At 40.6% G+C, this 16,249-nt stretch overlaps 1 protein-coding gene across 1 annotated transcript; it reads left to right on the forward strand.

Annotated features, from left to right (window-relative positions):
* Positions 1-799: 799 nt before the first annotated feature.
* On the forward strand, positions 800-13,852 carry LOC139215610 (palmitoyltransferase ZDHHC3-like). The gene is made up of 7 exons (XM_070846619.1): positions 800-1,189; positions 6,731-7,062; positions 7,472-7,596; positions 8,700-8,796; positions 9,483-9,564; positions 9,837-9,967; positions 11,491-13,852. The coding sequence occupies exons 2-7, from the start codon at positions 6,760-6,762 to the stop codon at positions 11,647-11,649; spliced, it is 897 nt and encodes a 298-aa protein (XP_070702720.1). The 5' UTR covers positions 800-1,189; positions 6,731-6,759; the 3' UTR covers positions 11,650-13,852.
* The last annotated feature ends 2,397 nt before the right edge of the window (positions 13,853-16,249 follow it).

Raw genomic sequence — 16,249 nt, forward strand, 5'->3', positions numbered from 1 at the left:
GTTTTTATTTATTTATTAGTTTCTTCTTCTCTGTACAATGTTTACAGTGCACCAGTGTTTCATCCCACATGCCCTCGGTCACATTCAATAACTTTAACTGATTATAGATCTGATGTAAATATTGTTATTTTGCCCTGAATCTGGACTTTCAGGAAGCTGTTGCTGCTTACTGGGGCCTGTTGAGAAAGTGGAGCTGATATTTGTCACGATGAACTGACACTTGGCTCAGAAAGAATAAAAAAATGTAGCAATATTTTTTTTACCTATGATTGGTGTGTGCGTACATATATCACTTAAATTATTTATTGTAATTATACTTAACCTAAGAGTTTCCAGAGTACATTACATTTACATTAGGTATAAAAACCTGAAAAAACCATCACCGTATACTACTGTGGAGGTTCATTTCTGCCACCGTAATGGAACAAAAAGATCCTGTATGAAGCCTTTTCAAAATAATGACTTGATATATGAAGTCAGTATTTTAAGGTAGTTTCTCATTACTTTGAGAAAGTTTTTCATTTTCTTAGATACTAACTTAATATTTTGAGATAGTAAGTCATTATTTTCAGAGTTTCTTATCATTTGTAGATAATAGGTCATTATTTTTAGATAGTAAGTCATTATTTGGATAAAGTTTCTTATCATTAAGACTTACAGGATCTTTTTATAAATCAGTTAATTTATTGGACGTCCATACAGCAGTGGTTACAGTGGTTTCCTCCCATCAGTATTTGTATGACTGATGGTCTCCAGAGGGGGGGCGGGAGTATCGTTGCCTGACAGACCGAGCTCAGGGCGCGAAGGCCCGTATCAGCAAGGAGAGTGTCGGACTTCCTGGTTGTGTCTCCGTTGTGTTGTCCCACTGCCCGCACAGCTTTGTGGATCCGACCGAGAGGAGAGCACCGAGGCACCCACGGTGACGGCCCGCTTCCAGGCTCGTCCTCCGCTGTAGTTGGCGGACTAACCGGCCCTTCGACGCCTCGTCGAGACGGAGATCCGGAGCGGAGCCGCGGGGCTGCGGAGAGAAGCTAGCCGCAGATCGGTGAGGTTAGCTCGGATTGGGCTAGCAGCCGGAGCGGCGGAGGAGGCTCTCACTCCTCCGTTTGGCGTGTTTTCACTCCCAAAGGCTCGAAACTACGAAAGGACCTCAAGAAACTTTGGTGACGAGGCCAGAAGAGAAAGTAAGGTAAGTGTTTTAAAACACCAGCGGGACAGTCACTCAGATGTAAGAGTGTTATGTGAGGCAGCAGCAGCAGGAGTTACTTCCTGGACTGATTTACTGCATCACCACTTTCTGGAAGTTCATTTATTACATTCCTGTAATGCAATAATAACTGTATGCACCCTTTTGGTCATTATCAGCCAAGTCACTTTTTTTGCTTACCCATCTTTAAGGAGGTCAGAGGTCAATGTGGCTATAAAACAGCCTCCCTGGAGTCCTGTTTAGGGTCACATCAGTATTTTAACTAATGCTTTATCCATTTTATTTTTGTTTATTCACCACTAGAAATAAATCTCAAAAGACTGTGTGCTGATATTGACAACGGTGCATTAATTGTGATACTGCTTTACAGCTGAAATGGTTAGAAAGTCAAGTATTTAGCAAAGGAGACCACATTTGAGTAGAAAGTGAATGAAGTTTGGCCAGAAATACATCACTAATGGTGTACTAATGTGGCTCTGTGACTGCTAGACTGAGAGTTGGCATCTGTGCAGACAATCAAACCATCAGTTAGTCCATCAATAATAAAAAAAAAAACACAAAACCATGGCAACCATTTCATATAATTGATTAATCAAGACTTTGCTGCTTTTTTCCCATCTGACATAACAACCCTGACCATTTGAGTGCTGGACTGAAAAGCAATTTGAAGAAGTCACCTTGGGCTTTGATTCGAAATGATTAACTGAGAGAATAATCAGTGTGTTTATTGTTAAAGAATTAGTCATTAGTTGCTCTAGACTGCTGCGTTTCATTTTAGAGCTGCCACTGAAGCATCTGTCAGCCAAATAATTGACTAATTATTTCAGCTCCATTAAACTGTCTTGACATATTTTGGTGTGTGTGTTAATTCCTCGCCACATCAAATCATTAAAACTCAAAAGAGTGCGTGCCAAGATGCCAAGCTGAATGTTCACACACAGGTGGCAGGTTTTTATGCCCCAAATTCTGTGACCCAGATTAGTTAGAGTTTATCAGCTGCAGACGTTGGCACCTTATCGTACAATATCACATTTTCTCCATAAAGCACTTGTTATCAAAAATTGTTCCTCCCATGTCTGTGATAGCTCAGAGGCTGTAGAGCTCCAACGCCTCACCTGTCAGTATCTGGCGTTTTGCATGTTGTCAGGCACAAAATCTGACAGCTCACACATGCCTGTGCATCAAAATCACTGCTGTCGGAGTGGGACACCCCGTGTAAATACTATGGAGGCACTGCGTTTGGTAACAGCCAGGCAAATACAGTACGCGATAAGATTCAACATTCCTTTACTTTACAATCCTTATTCAGGTATGAGAGTACCAGTCTTGGGTTTCCTGGGGTTCCTCAACACTGTAGTAATAATAAAATATCAATAAAAATTCAATTTAGTGATAATATAGCTAATATAATTTATGTTTTGTATGTGAAAGTGTAAACGTACATTGCTTGCATTATTGCCATAAAGCGAGATAAAAACACTTGCAGTAGCAGCACAAATAAAATTCTTAATCAGATCACAGATTTGTTATAATTGTTGTTGTTTATTTTGCAAAATTTTAGTAGTAATTGCTGGAAAATGATGTTTTCATGCCTCTGTGAGCTCAGCTGAAAACAATATTGTGCTGGAAGCTTTGCCTCTGTGGTCTTTAGTCCACAAACTTTTGTTTTGAAAGCCACCAAATGAGGTTATTAGAGAAGTGAAATCATATCAGAGTGTTAATTAACTCCACGGGAGGTCACATCTATCTGCGTCTCATCCCGGCATCAATTCATCTCTCTTCGGGCGTCTTATCCTGCCTGCCCGGCCATCAGTCAGCGCTGTCAGCTACTCTGAAATGAATTCTAGCAGCAGGGTATCAAACGTACCCATAAATCATTAATTGAATATCTGACTGGGCCGGTGATACATTTTGGGTTAGTGAGGCACTGCTGCAGTATAAATCCGGTATTTTTACATCCAGGAATTTGGCCTCCCAGGAGAAGCCAGCATTATTATTGTTCTTATCACATGAATTTTGAATATTGCTTTTATTGGATTTAGAGGATATGTGCTTTATCCAAATATTTATTTTGTTTTCAGCTATCTTCCAAAATGAGTGCATGGAATATGAGGAATAAAAAGTCTGAAAAAATTGGCATTGCTTCTGATAAGAAGTTCTAAATACACCCGCTGCTCGTGATCAACTTGGCTGTTTTTGAGTTGTGTTTTTTTTTCCGTTTGTTAGGCCAGTGGAAAACTTCAGCCTCAGCCAGAGTCCAGCTAGTTTGGTTTAAGTGTTAGCGATCGTGTTTCTCCATAAAAGATGGACATCAGACAGCGGTTTACCAACAGGAAAAGCTCATCGACGGATGGTGGTGTGGTGCTGTCCATGGTGCTGATTCAACTGTCGCAATGTCGCTGTTTCAGTGACTTTGTTTAGCACTTATAACTGACTTTGGCCTCTAACTGTGTGTGAATTATAAGATTTAACAGTGAGGGGAAACTACAAGACGTCGGGCCACAATTCATTTACATCAGCTGCAAATTTAAGTCTTATAATTAAAATATATAGTAAATAGGCACATTATTTCGTGGTAGTCTCAATATATAAACCCACATAATGTATTGAATATGAGTGAAATGAATTGTCAGGACCTGTCTTTTAACAAACCAAATGTCTGCCCAGTTTCTCTCCTCTGGAGCTTCCACTGTGGACTTTATCTAATCCAACAGCAACTCCGAGCTGTTGGCACAAGGGAAGTCACGGCTGTTCTGTAAAGTGTTTCTGTCACAATCAGGCCGTTGTTTTCATCGTAAAAACAGTGAGAGAAATTCACTGAGAGGATCTATAGACTCATTCTCCAGTCTACCATAGAAGAAGCCATTGACTTGGCTGATGGTTGTTCATGAATTGCTGTTAGTTTCACTGCTGGTCTTTTGTGTTTTTATCGGTTCCCATCTCGTTAGATCATCTGCACTTTCAGTAAGCACACTTTTCAGGGCCATTGAAGCTTCTTTGTTTCTATTGGAGTGAAACTTTCAGGCTGTCCACATAGCAATTACATTAAAAGCCGTTGTCAGGCGTCCCGTATCCCCCTCAGTGGAGCGAGTTTTTCCTGAAATGGGCTGCTCCCACCGGCTGAATCCCATCTGTATTGGTAAAGAGTCACGTGAATCACCGACATTAATTTGACTTTGACAGGACAAGATCACAAAATTGTGTCTTCCAATGACTTATAGACAAGTAAAAAGCCTTGATATGATTTGCTGTATTAACATTTTGTGTGGCAAGTAGTGTAGCTCTGAGGACGTCACCTGCTAAAACTACTACTATACTGTTGCTGTCATTGATTTAATGTTTATTTCAAGTTCCTTTTCGGAGCCTGTTTCATATTGATAGGCAAGTGCTTTTTAAAAACAACAGGAAGCATTTTAAAAGAAATGGAACAGGTTAAACAATAGTAGATAATGAAAGTTGTTCAGTTTGAGTTGAGTTGTTCAGGTCAGTTGCACTGAAGGACAGAAACCTGGACATAAAGGTGATCAAAGTCGAGGCACCGTGACTAAATGCTGCTTCTCCATGTGGTAAAAGACAGTCAGATGTGTTTTCTGGTCCAAAAAATGTAGAGATCACCACTAATTTAAAGTCTATTCAGTGACACACTGGAAGCAAGTGGTGAGATTTGAAGTCTGGTTCGGTTCCTTTGGTTTTCTTCATCTTTGACCTCAAAACTGCACCAAGTATGTGTGTATGTATATACTCACCGTCACTGTTTACTACCACTGGAGCCAGACAGATGGTACTGTAATGGCTGACTTCTTCTAGTGAAAGTGATAGCTGCAGACACAGCAGACCTCCAGCATGACCCCCCGCTGCGCCTTCGCTCCTGCTGTGTGATGATAAGTGTGGTGAAACAGGTCAAGCCACCGCGCAGAAGGGTTCGAGTCAGTCGTTTAAAAAAAAAACTAGAGAGAACGTTTTTACCGAGACAAAGTCCCTGGTTTTCCAGTTGTTTTCCGACTTGGGATCGCTGGATCACTGAAGGAGTCATCCTCTGGGAAACACAAACGTGTTTACAAAATTTCATTGGAATCCATTGAATAGCTATTGAGGAAAAAGTCTGTAATTATCTGGCCAGCGTGGCTAAAAGGAAGTCAAATCTTAAAAAAACACATCATATTTCAAGAGATTATCATGAAATTTTAGTAGAATGTCCTGTACAAATAAACTATGTTTTGTACTCAGTTTTAATAAAACGAAGCTGAACACACGAAAATATCAAAAAATGTCTAAAAAAATAAAATCACAGGCTGAGATGAAGTGAACGGATAGAGAAAGGGGTGGATGTCAACGGGCTGCTCTTTAAATGTGGTGTGAGTTTTGAGGAGAGGATTAGAGGCAAACAAAGAGGTTCTGGTGAGTGATACAGTGATCTGGACTCAGGCTGTAACGGACCGTGTGATGTTTTAGTTTAATACGGAGATGAAGTTGATTAATTTTATCCCAAATGTGCCGAAAGAGCGCCGCATCATTGATTAAATTCCTGTCCTCGGGGGAAGCATGTTCAACTGCCAGGATCATTGCCCGAGCCCTAATTAATACATACATAAAAGTGAGATTAGGTTATCGCTCAGTTAAGCCTAATGGATAGATTGAATCCTCAGGAATGACCAAGCACTTTGATTGTGCTCACTATAAGGTTTTAGTGAGGAGAAGGGCGTCGAGGTCCAGCCGTCCTCCGGGAATAAGCTGCTTTATTCCAGTCACTGGTATCTGCATATAATAGTCAGGCCTATTTTTGGTTTTCTGACATTTTATCCCCTTTGAAGCCACATCACCTTTGTCTACACACTCTTAGACTTGCTCAATTGCTTATTCATAAGCCTCGTCTCCAAACAGAGCCGGGCACACTGCGGCCCAGTGCAGCTCAGTGTAGGCTGAAGCATTGTTTCGTTTCACTATTAAGGTCAAATGTTGGATTCCGGGTTTTAAATTCAACAGCAGCCTCTTCGTTTTTGCTGTGGAAGGAATCTGTGTGGAGTGTTTGGCCTGTTGGGATTGGATCCGTCTGTGTTTGTTCCTCCTTCAGTTAATTCTCCCTCCAGAGTGTTGTCCTCAACCTCTTTTGCTGAATCACTGCGTCTTATTAGCCTCGGTCTCTCCTTATGTTCCCCGTGGATGCAGAGCACTTATTAGATTGTTTACTCTAGTCATTGTTGTGGGATAGCACTCTGACTCTGTGATGTAGCTGCAGTGCAGACAGGAGCTGTCAGTTCGTTGATTGACAGGAAATTAATCAGCAGTTATTTTGATAATCAGTTAATCCTTTTAAGGCAATTTTAGTCAACAAAGATTCTCTCGTTCCAGCTTCTCCTCTGTGGATTAGTGGTTTTTATTTGTGTTACATGATAGTGACGATAACTGCCCTTCACTGATACCGTCCCTCATATATTCACTCCTCATCACATATCTGATTCTCTAATTCTGTTCATCTCTCTGCTCCCCTCTCCTGCTCCATCTGTCTCTCTTCACTCCCCACAGTATGTGGTTGGAGCCACAGGTGCTGTAGGATGAAGAGCCCGGCGCACCGCACCAGGGACATCGAGCGCCAAGCTGGCTACCTGAGGCCCGAGCACTGCGCCCCTCCACCGCCCCGCACCGGCTCCGACACCATGTGGTTCATCCGTGACGGCTGCGGCATCGTGTGCGGCATCATCACCTGGTGCCTGGTCTTCTACGCCGAGTTCGTGGTAGTGTTCGTCATGCTGCTGCCCGCCAAGAATGTGGCATACAGCCTCTTCAACGGGGTGATCTTCAACGGCCTCGCCTTCCTCGCCCTCGCCTCTCATGCCAAGGCCATGTGCACAGACCCGGTCAGTCCATCTCTGAATAGCAGATTGAGTTCATGTTGGCTGTAATACGCCTTCTTATGTAACGCATGCCATCCAAGATAAACTAATGTTGTAGATATTATTTCTTTGTAGCTTTTGAAGTGTGAAAAGGACTTAAACAATTAGATAGATCGATTCAGGTGTCCAATATCTCACATAGTCAAATTGACAAACACTAAAATAATAAACTATTTGCAACTAGTTCGACTATTGAACTAGTTGCCAATTAGTTTTCTGTCGATCCAAATCATTTTTTTGCTGTTATGATGAATTTCCATTCTGTAGGAGCTTTTGCAAATGAGCGAACGCTGTAAAACTTCTGCAGTAACAGGAACTACAGTTGAATTCCTTGTCAAACTCCTCTTTTTTTTTTTTCTCTGCTCCCTGTCAGGGTGCTGTGCCTAAAGGGAACGCTACCAAAGAATTCATCGAAAGCCTGCAGCTCAAACCAGGACAGGTGGTGTACAAGTGTCCCAAGTGCTGCAGCATCAAGCCCGACAGAGCTCACCACTGCAGGTACAGCACTCCGTGTGAATGTGTAGGAAAGAGTTAGCGATCCCACTGCAAACTCTGCAGCTTTTACAGTGTGGGTCTGGGTGTGTAGAGTTCTGCTGAAGTCTGCACCTTACGGAAGAAAGGATGCGTCTCTCCCACTGGGGACTCCTCCCCTCATCTACTCCTGCACCGGCCTCCCTTATATATGTGTGTGTGTGTGTGTTTTGTAGCTGTGTAGCATTTCCCTGCAGACTGTGCAGCTTGATAATGAGGAGTCCCCTCTGTGGAAGCGCTGTGGTCTCCCTGGGATCAGGAGGCATGAAAAGCACAGAAACAGTGCAGAGTAATTAAATCCTAAAACCAGTGAGTGATTCTGTCTCAGAGGCAAACATGGGTGTCAGTTTGAATGAAACAGATGATTCTATTGTGTTGAATATTATGAGTCATCCTTGTGGGTGTTTCAAATGATACATTGTGATGATACACTTGTTTCTAATGACCCACGAGAGAAATATGTTACACGCAGGATGGCAGCTTTTTAAATATAGATTTCCCCCCAGACAGAAGGAGTAGATTGAGTATGAGTATGTTCTGAGTTGTCAACCAGCCAGGCACGTGCACAGATAGACCCCAGGTGGTGCTCGAGCACCTGCCCTTTTGGCCTCGGATGAGATGAATGCCCCTTTTGGTGGCATCACTGCCTGTTATTTCGGGCACGACCGCGGCGCACCAACATGGAGAAATCTCTGTCGGAGATGCTGCCATAGAAAAATCTCCGCTAGTGCAACAGCTCCTCAAAGCGCCTGTGCGCATTGCTGCAGTCAGCTGCAGTTCTGTCGGATAAATAACCATTCACACACACACACACACACACACACACACAAAGACACAAACAAACAGACACGATCCAGACTCCATGATTGAGAGCAGTCTGTTCCAGTATCTCACATCACTCAGTGTCAACAATCCAGTGAATGACGCTACTGAGATTGTGTGTCTTCTTCTGTTTATTTTTACTCTGGCTATAGTCAAACAAACTCTGTATTCTTCCTTTGCAGCCTCAAGAGGTCCCAGTTTTCCTCTGATATTTCTCATCTTTATTATGTATCTTTGTGCCCCCACAGTGTGTGTAAACGCTGCATCAAAAAGATGGACCACCACTGTCCCTGGGTGAACAACTGTGTCGGAGAGAACAACCAGAAATACTTTGTGCTCTTCACAGTGAGTCTTTAAACACAAGAGCCTCGATGTTACTGCACAAAAATAATGTGGCTGTGATGTGCAGTGGATTTTAGATTTATTATTGAAGCTCTGTTGTTGTTCAAGCTGACAAAACAACTTAGAACAGGAAATAAACATAGGTACTGAAATTGGCCTTGACCTTGGGCAGAATTTCTTTTTCAAGTTTTTTACTCATGTGATTGGTTCGTAATACAACTCTTGATTAATTATGCTTGCTAGCTAGTACAGTAAGTAAGTTTCTATATAATATAGTACAAGTCAAGTGTCCATTTTTACTTTCTGGCCACTGACGTAACCGAAGTCTAACTAATATGTAAAACTTGCATCATGTTAAGTTTGCCATCCATATAGGATACCATGCTATCGTTGTGACGTGCCAACACAGGAATTTCAGCGTTACTAAATGGTGGATCACACAAATTGGTTACACAATTAATATGTTTATATGTTAACATGTAGAGTATGGCAACCTAACTTTATTATTTTCACTATGAGCTGTAGTTTAACAGCCTCTGGTTGTCCAGAGATTGAAATTTTGTCAAAATGAGACATTTGAGATAATTTGAGATTTAATTTTGTTGTGACTGACTGAGTTTATTTAAGAATAATTTAAGAATAATGATCTTAACACTAGATCTATGCTTTGTTTTGCTCTTTTTCCCCAGATGTATATTGCACTAATATCCTTCCATGCGCTATTCATGGTGGCCTTCCATTTTGTTTTCTGCTTTGAAGAAGACTGGACAAGTAAGTTTCATACTTACTTAAAAGACTGCACTGTTTTATCTGCATTCAATTTTATATGCAAATGCAGCTGGTTATACTTCCAAGAGACTAGTTATGTCAACTCCTTCAGGATAAAAGACATTCTCACCAGCCGTAGTCAGAATTTACCATCACTTAATCGTTGCTTGTGTCCTGTTAGACCTGACTGCACTCTTATTTGACCTCACAGGTAACAAACATCTTCTTTTTAACATGATAAGTATTCCTGTCCCTGCTCTCCCTCCCTCCTCCAGAATGCAGTAACTTCTCTCCACCAGCAACTGTCATCCTCCTCATCCTCCTCTGCTTCGAGGGCCTCCTCTTTCTCATCTTCACTGCAGTCATGTTTGGGACCCAGGTTCACTCCATCTGTACCGACGAGACGGTGAGCGGAAACGATCACATCGTTACATTACGTTGCATCAGTGGCTGTGGTGTGATGGTTGGGTTCAGGCAGCTTGGAGGAGAGAAGAGTGATGAAGTTGTCTTTTAACCAGAGAATCATCCTCCGAGCCTCCGTCAGTCTCCTTCAGTTACTAAAGTCACTAAATCCTACCAGCTCTGCGGAAAGTGTTCTGCACTACTCTGGCTTTCCCTGCAGGCTCATTTGCATTTATATCACTTGTTTTTATACATTTTGTGGATCACAGCTAATTAAAAGCATTTAGCAAAGTTTTATAGATTTTAGTCCAATAATCAGAGAACTGGGGACAGAGATTTGCAGGTAGGTTGTTGCATCTGTCACAAGCACCTTCATGATTAGGAGACATTTTTCTGAATTTAGCATTGGTGCAATAGAATTACTTTTTTTTTAAAATAACTAGTGTACTCCAGCAAATATGTTAAGATAACAAAAAATGGATAGTATATTTTATTTTAAAACTCAAAAGAGCAAAATGTGTATTATATAAACTCTGAAAGAGGGACTGATGATATCGGACTGAGAGATGATATCGGTTTTTCTTGGACACTATGCGACAAGATGCTGCATTTTCTTGTAATTTTAGAAATTTTAGAAAAGGTTGTTTGGTATTCAAAAGATTCTTGGCCTTAAGTTAGTTTAAAGTATGTTTGCAATAGTGACCCTGAACATATCGCCCTGCTGAAAGCTTAAATGTGAAGCAGCACAAGCAGAAAATGTTGGGTGAGCAACTTAATTGAGATTAAAATTGCAAAAGAATATCGGATTACATGCTGCATTGTTTCCTGTGAATCTCTCATGTGTGTGAATTCTAATCAAATACAGGAATGGCGTACCCTGCCACTAACAAAGAAGCTATCTACCTGTCTGTCTATCTCTAGCTCTATCTTTCTCTATCTATTTCTTTACTACTGACTCTAATAAAAGCATAAAATACCCAAAAAATAAGATAAAAGGAGACACCAGGTACACTACAGGGTCAGTGATACAGTTAAGTTAGCCAGGCACACATGTAGGTCCTGAATAGAGCAGGTCTGACTTCCTAAATGAAATCATAAATTCATACTGCCTGCTGTTCACTAAATCAGAGCACAGATGTAAGTAGGAGCAGGTAATTCACTTACAGCCTTCAGGTAGGTTGAGATTATTGCACTTTCTCATAATGTATCCGCTCAAACCGCCCACGACGATGACTCACAGTGTGATGATATTCACTACAAAGATCATCTGTTTCAGTCAGTTTCAATCTAATAGGCCCTGCATGTGTGTGTGTGTGTGTGTGTGTGTGTGTGCAAGCTGTTCCTAGACATCAGGAAATGTTGAGCATGAGTCATCTAACCCTTATTAAGACCTCTGAGAGAAAAACAAAGCAATGCAAAACAAGCTTGATTTTTTATTCCCTTTACTGGTTATTTTCTGCTGGTACATTCGAATTTAAATACACAGCCATCCTCTCCTTATTGTCACGTTTGTTTTTTTCCCTGCAGGGCATCGAACAGCTCAAGAAGGAGGAGAGACGCTGGGCCAAAAAGTCCAAATGGATGAACATGAAGGTGGTGTTTGGCCATCCGTTCTCTATACACTGGCTGAGCCCCTTTTCTTCACCCGACCACGGCAAAGCAGACGTGTACCAGTACATCGTGTGAAAGCCGGAAGCTTTGAGCTCAGCTGCCGTGGACGTTGACTGATCAGTCGTGGTCTGCCCTCCTGTTGGCTGGACCCCAATGAGCATGAACTCTTTTTAAACCACCTCTGCATTTTTCTTTCATTTATTCATATTTCAGGGCGTTCTGCTGTAAGCTATTACAAAATATGTTTTATTTTTAAAACACCTGTCCCCTTCTTTTCATATTGTTTTCCTCTTGGTGCTGACTGAGATTAATGAGGCGTAGCTGTACAAAAAACACTCTACAAGGAAAATAAAACACATCGCAAACCAAGCAGCGACAACTTGGTAAGAAGCACTTGATAAGAGTTGGCAAAATGACACCGAGAGACTGATTTCGGCCTTCTCTGGCAGTAAAATGTCCGGCAGTATGTCTGATCATTTCCAGCCTCCAACACTAAACAATGTGAACTCGAAATGAAGTCCTGAATTTTCTATTTTCACTCAAAGCAGCACGGTCTTGGTGCCAACATGGACACCTGGCTTTGTCTTCCTGTAAACATCGTCGTGATCCCGTCACTTCATTTGCTGTGTTTCTGTTGTTGCAATAGTATTTTGCTGAGTGCTGCAGATAATTTGCCTTAGAACAGTGCATTAGTGAACAGTGGCATCTATTATTTTTAAGGACATGTCTATTCTTTTGCCTTAATGTGACAGTCGGGGTGTGACAGGCTCACATGGCTTAAACACTTTTTTGATGCCAGATCACTGTGGAGGACATTCAAAGGCTGTAGCAGCGATCCTGATTGATCTGGCAACACCTGTGATTACCGTAGTAACATCAAGTGCGATTCTGATACCACAGCAAAGGCTCGTCGAGCAGCTACGTTGTCAGAAGTACAGCAGAAGAGCAGCTGGTGAATTTGTTAACAGTGCAGCCAAACAAACGCATGTTTCACAAGGAAGTCAATAATTTTTTTTAAATCATGTTTTTTCATTAAATCGCGAATCCATCCTGCAGAAGAAGGGATTGCAACGAGATGACGTAAATTCTTAATTGAAAATATGCACAGAGAGACGAGGATAGATACACACACAGTGAGGCTGATACCAATGATAACTAACAGTAAAGCTGGATTTGCATGCTTACCTCATTTCTAGTGAAGGCAATTTGAGTGCAGTGCGAGAATGGCGGACTCCGCCACTAACAAAGACAACCACTATGCAGAGTGGTAATAACTGAATGTGTTTACACTGAATGGTTATTGCTGGAAAAAATGCTGACTGTAAATAGTTTTAAAATGTGGTTTGAATTCATGAAAATCTTTCTTTTGGGATTATAATGTGAAAATCCCACATCTGACACTTGGCAGATAAAAGTCTTCCTTCTAGTCCAAGAAGCAGCATGGCTCGAACAATAGTGAAAGTCCACATGGACTTCTTTTGATTAACTGACAACTCTGTGTGGTAAATCTAGCCGGCTTGATAACCAGTCCCATCAACAGGCACCAGCTCAGATGAACAGTCAGGGAATAAAGCAATACACATTGCCCTCTGAATGCACTGACCCTAAGTGTAATTCAATCGCTCCCAATTGATGGAATTTGCCTGTGGATAATCCAGTTTGTCGTAGACTGAAGCTGTGAGCCTGACTAGAGGAGAAAAAGCCTTACAGGATAAAATGCTGATTCAAATATAGGTCAGTGGAAAATGCTCACTGAGGCCTGAAAGATAATTGTAGAAATCCACATTTTAATTGTCACATCTGCGGACAGCAGGTCACCCAGCGTGAGGAGAAGTGTGTACATGCTACCTTTTGGTGATGCAGATGGGAAATCAAAGCATTTAACACTAAAAATGCCTTTGTCCAAATGGTGTTCTTCTGGCCTTACAGTAATTATAAAACTTTTGAGGATGATGAAAGGACATATTTGAACATACATGTTGCCAAATTGAATGCTTAATTAAGGGAAGCATTGAAGTAATGTTTGAAAAGTAGAGCACTGTCTAGAATTACTGGAGGTTTTAAAATATAAAAACATTACCATCATATGGAGATGCAGTTGCTATCCAGTTTACACATACTGTACACCAGCTTCTTTTTTCTTGAATTGTTCAATATATTCTTTGTGGTCAGGTATGAATACCATTTGTAATACTGTGGACCACCTGATGTTTTTTTTTTTTTTTGACTGTGGTATTTGTTTAAAGGGGAATTAAATAAAACTGTATGTGTGCGACAACGTTTGGTGAAGTTAAGTTTGTCAATCTGCTTTATATCTTGGCAGGTAAGCTCTTACTTTGTGAGGATTTTGGACCAGTTTAAATTCAGGCCAAAGAAACAAACTATTCTCACAGTAAATTTCACATTTTTGCTGTATCAACCAATTCTATTATTTGAATGACTCATTGACAGATACAGTATATTTTGGATAACTCTATAAAAGTAAAATATATTATTACATATATCATAAAGTATATGAATTAAACATAGATTGTAATTAAAAATACGGATGGGTTGAGGTAAGATAAATAAAAATGAATTCGATTTTCATTCACATTATGGTCTCCAAACCCCATTAGCAGTATAACGCAAATTGACAAAACTTTTATGGATATTTTATTGAGTCAGAAATAAGGTCTTCCTTTTGTGAGAAATGTGGACTCTTCATTTTTATTTTAAGGATGAAAAGAAAAAAAGACATTTTATACTAATGTGTTAAATATTAAAAAAGAAGCAGCATGCTTTTCTATGCCATGTGAAGGGCTTCAATCTGATTTATGTTTTGTCTTCCATTTTTAAAGAGGTACTAAAGGGAAAGTCTAATGGTGCATAAAGTTCATGGTGTAAGTAGACGTAGGCTGACTCAAGGCTAACATCACATCCAGACCTGTTAACTACAGTGAGTGCAGCCGTCATCAGACATTTCTGTGTGCGAATGCAAAGAGAGCACACTGGTCTAAATGAGAAAAGAGAAAGCTAAAAGAAGACACAGACCATCTATCTCATTGTAATTCACATATAATTCGGTTTATCTGGATGCAGAAGAAGCTATTCTGTCTGAGGAACAAAGCAGTTATTAAAACGTACTCAACATCTTCCCACAGCCAACAAGTCAAGTCGAGAAACGTGTCTGTCAGATGAAATATTTATTTAATAATTCAACAGTTTTTCTTCTCTCATTGGAGGCAGCAATTTACACATCCTTTTAAGTGTTTTCTATTAACAGAATATATTTACACTTTTACAAATGCTTGTTTCACATAATCGATAAGACACATTATGAACTGTTTCTATCAGAGCAAACAGAGTCTGTCCCTCTAGTCACACTGTTCCAATTTGTGTTAAAAAGTTGAATTTCATGGTAAATTTGTCAGCGCAGCAGCCTCCAGATTAAAGCGATGGCTGCTCTGCACATATTTTAGGTTAAAGAGTACCAACAAACCAATGCAAAAACTTTTCCATTCTCTTTTCCATTATTCTACCAAAAGATAGATGAAAACTTTACTGATCCACAAAAAGTCCGTATAAATTTAGTGATGTTTTCTTGCACTGCACACCTTGTCAGGTCCACTTTATTGTATTTAAGTGGTTTTCTAATCGCTCTGTACAACCACATTTACAATTTATGTGCACATGGATATAAATACGTCATACTCAGGGCCGTGCCGCTGTCACAGAGCTATAAATGTGGCTACTGCAAAGCTCTGACTGGTTATATTACAGTGAAAGTGGGTTCACAGGTAGATGGTTTATTCTCATATCATGCCGTTAACTAGAGAACAGCCAGGCACCAAAAACTCCTCCAAATCAAAAGCAAAGATTACAGATATTAAAGGTAGGTTAAAGGAATAGTTTAACATTTTGGGAAACGCTTATTCAAATGCTTGCTGGGAGTTAGACAAGAAGACTGACGCCATTCTCATGTCTGTATGTTAAATATGAAGCTATAACCGAGCAGCCAGTTAGTCTAGCTTAGCATAGAAACTGGAAACAAGGGGGAACGGCTAGCCTGGCTCTGTCCATAGGTAACAAATTTCACGAACCAGCATCTCTAAAGCTCATTAATAAAGTTTGTTTGGTTGCCTGGCAACCTCACAATCACAACGAGACTCCAGGAAGTCACTGCTCCTGATCAAGAAATACTTTAGCTCGTAACACTCTGTAAAACATAAATTGTTGGTTTTACATTTAAGTTTTTGGACAAATTAAACTGATAAATGTTTATTAGTGAGCTTAAGAGGTGCTGGCACATATATATTTTGTTGCCTTTGGACAGAATCATCTCGCTGTTTCCCGTCTTTATGCTAAGTTAAACTAGCCGGTTGAAAGCTTCATCCACATAATTATCATACAGACATGACAGTGGTACCAATGTTGTTATCTAACCCTTTAGCAAGAATGAAAATAGGCACAATTTCTCAAAACGTTTGATGCCACTGTGATCTCTGCTGCTGAACAACCATGCGTGGTGAGTGCTGACCTGCTATGAAACGTCACTGAGCCGGCCTTTAATACGAGAGCTGTATAATCACATTGTCGCTGCAGTCACATTAATAGGGATGCATGTAAATCACATGATACAAAACCTGCACAGCAGCGGTTGGAAAGACATCTGATGTATTTGTGCATTGCTGCT

Source organism: Pempheris klunzingeri, chromosome 16, assembly GCF_042242105.1.
Source record: "Pempheris klunzingeri isolate RE-2024b chromosome 16, fPemKlu1.hap1, whole genome shotgun sequence".
In the NCBI taxonomy this organism is placed as follows: domain Eukaryota; kingdom Metazoa; phylum Chordata; class Actinopteri; order Acropomatiformes; family Pempheridae; genus Pempheris; species Pempheris klunzingeri.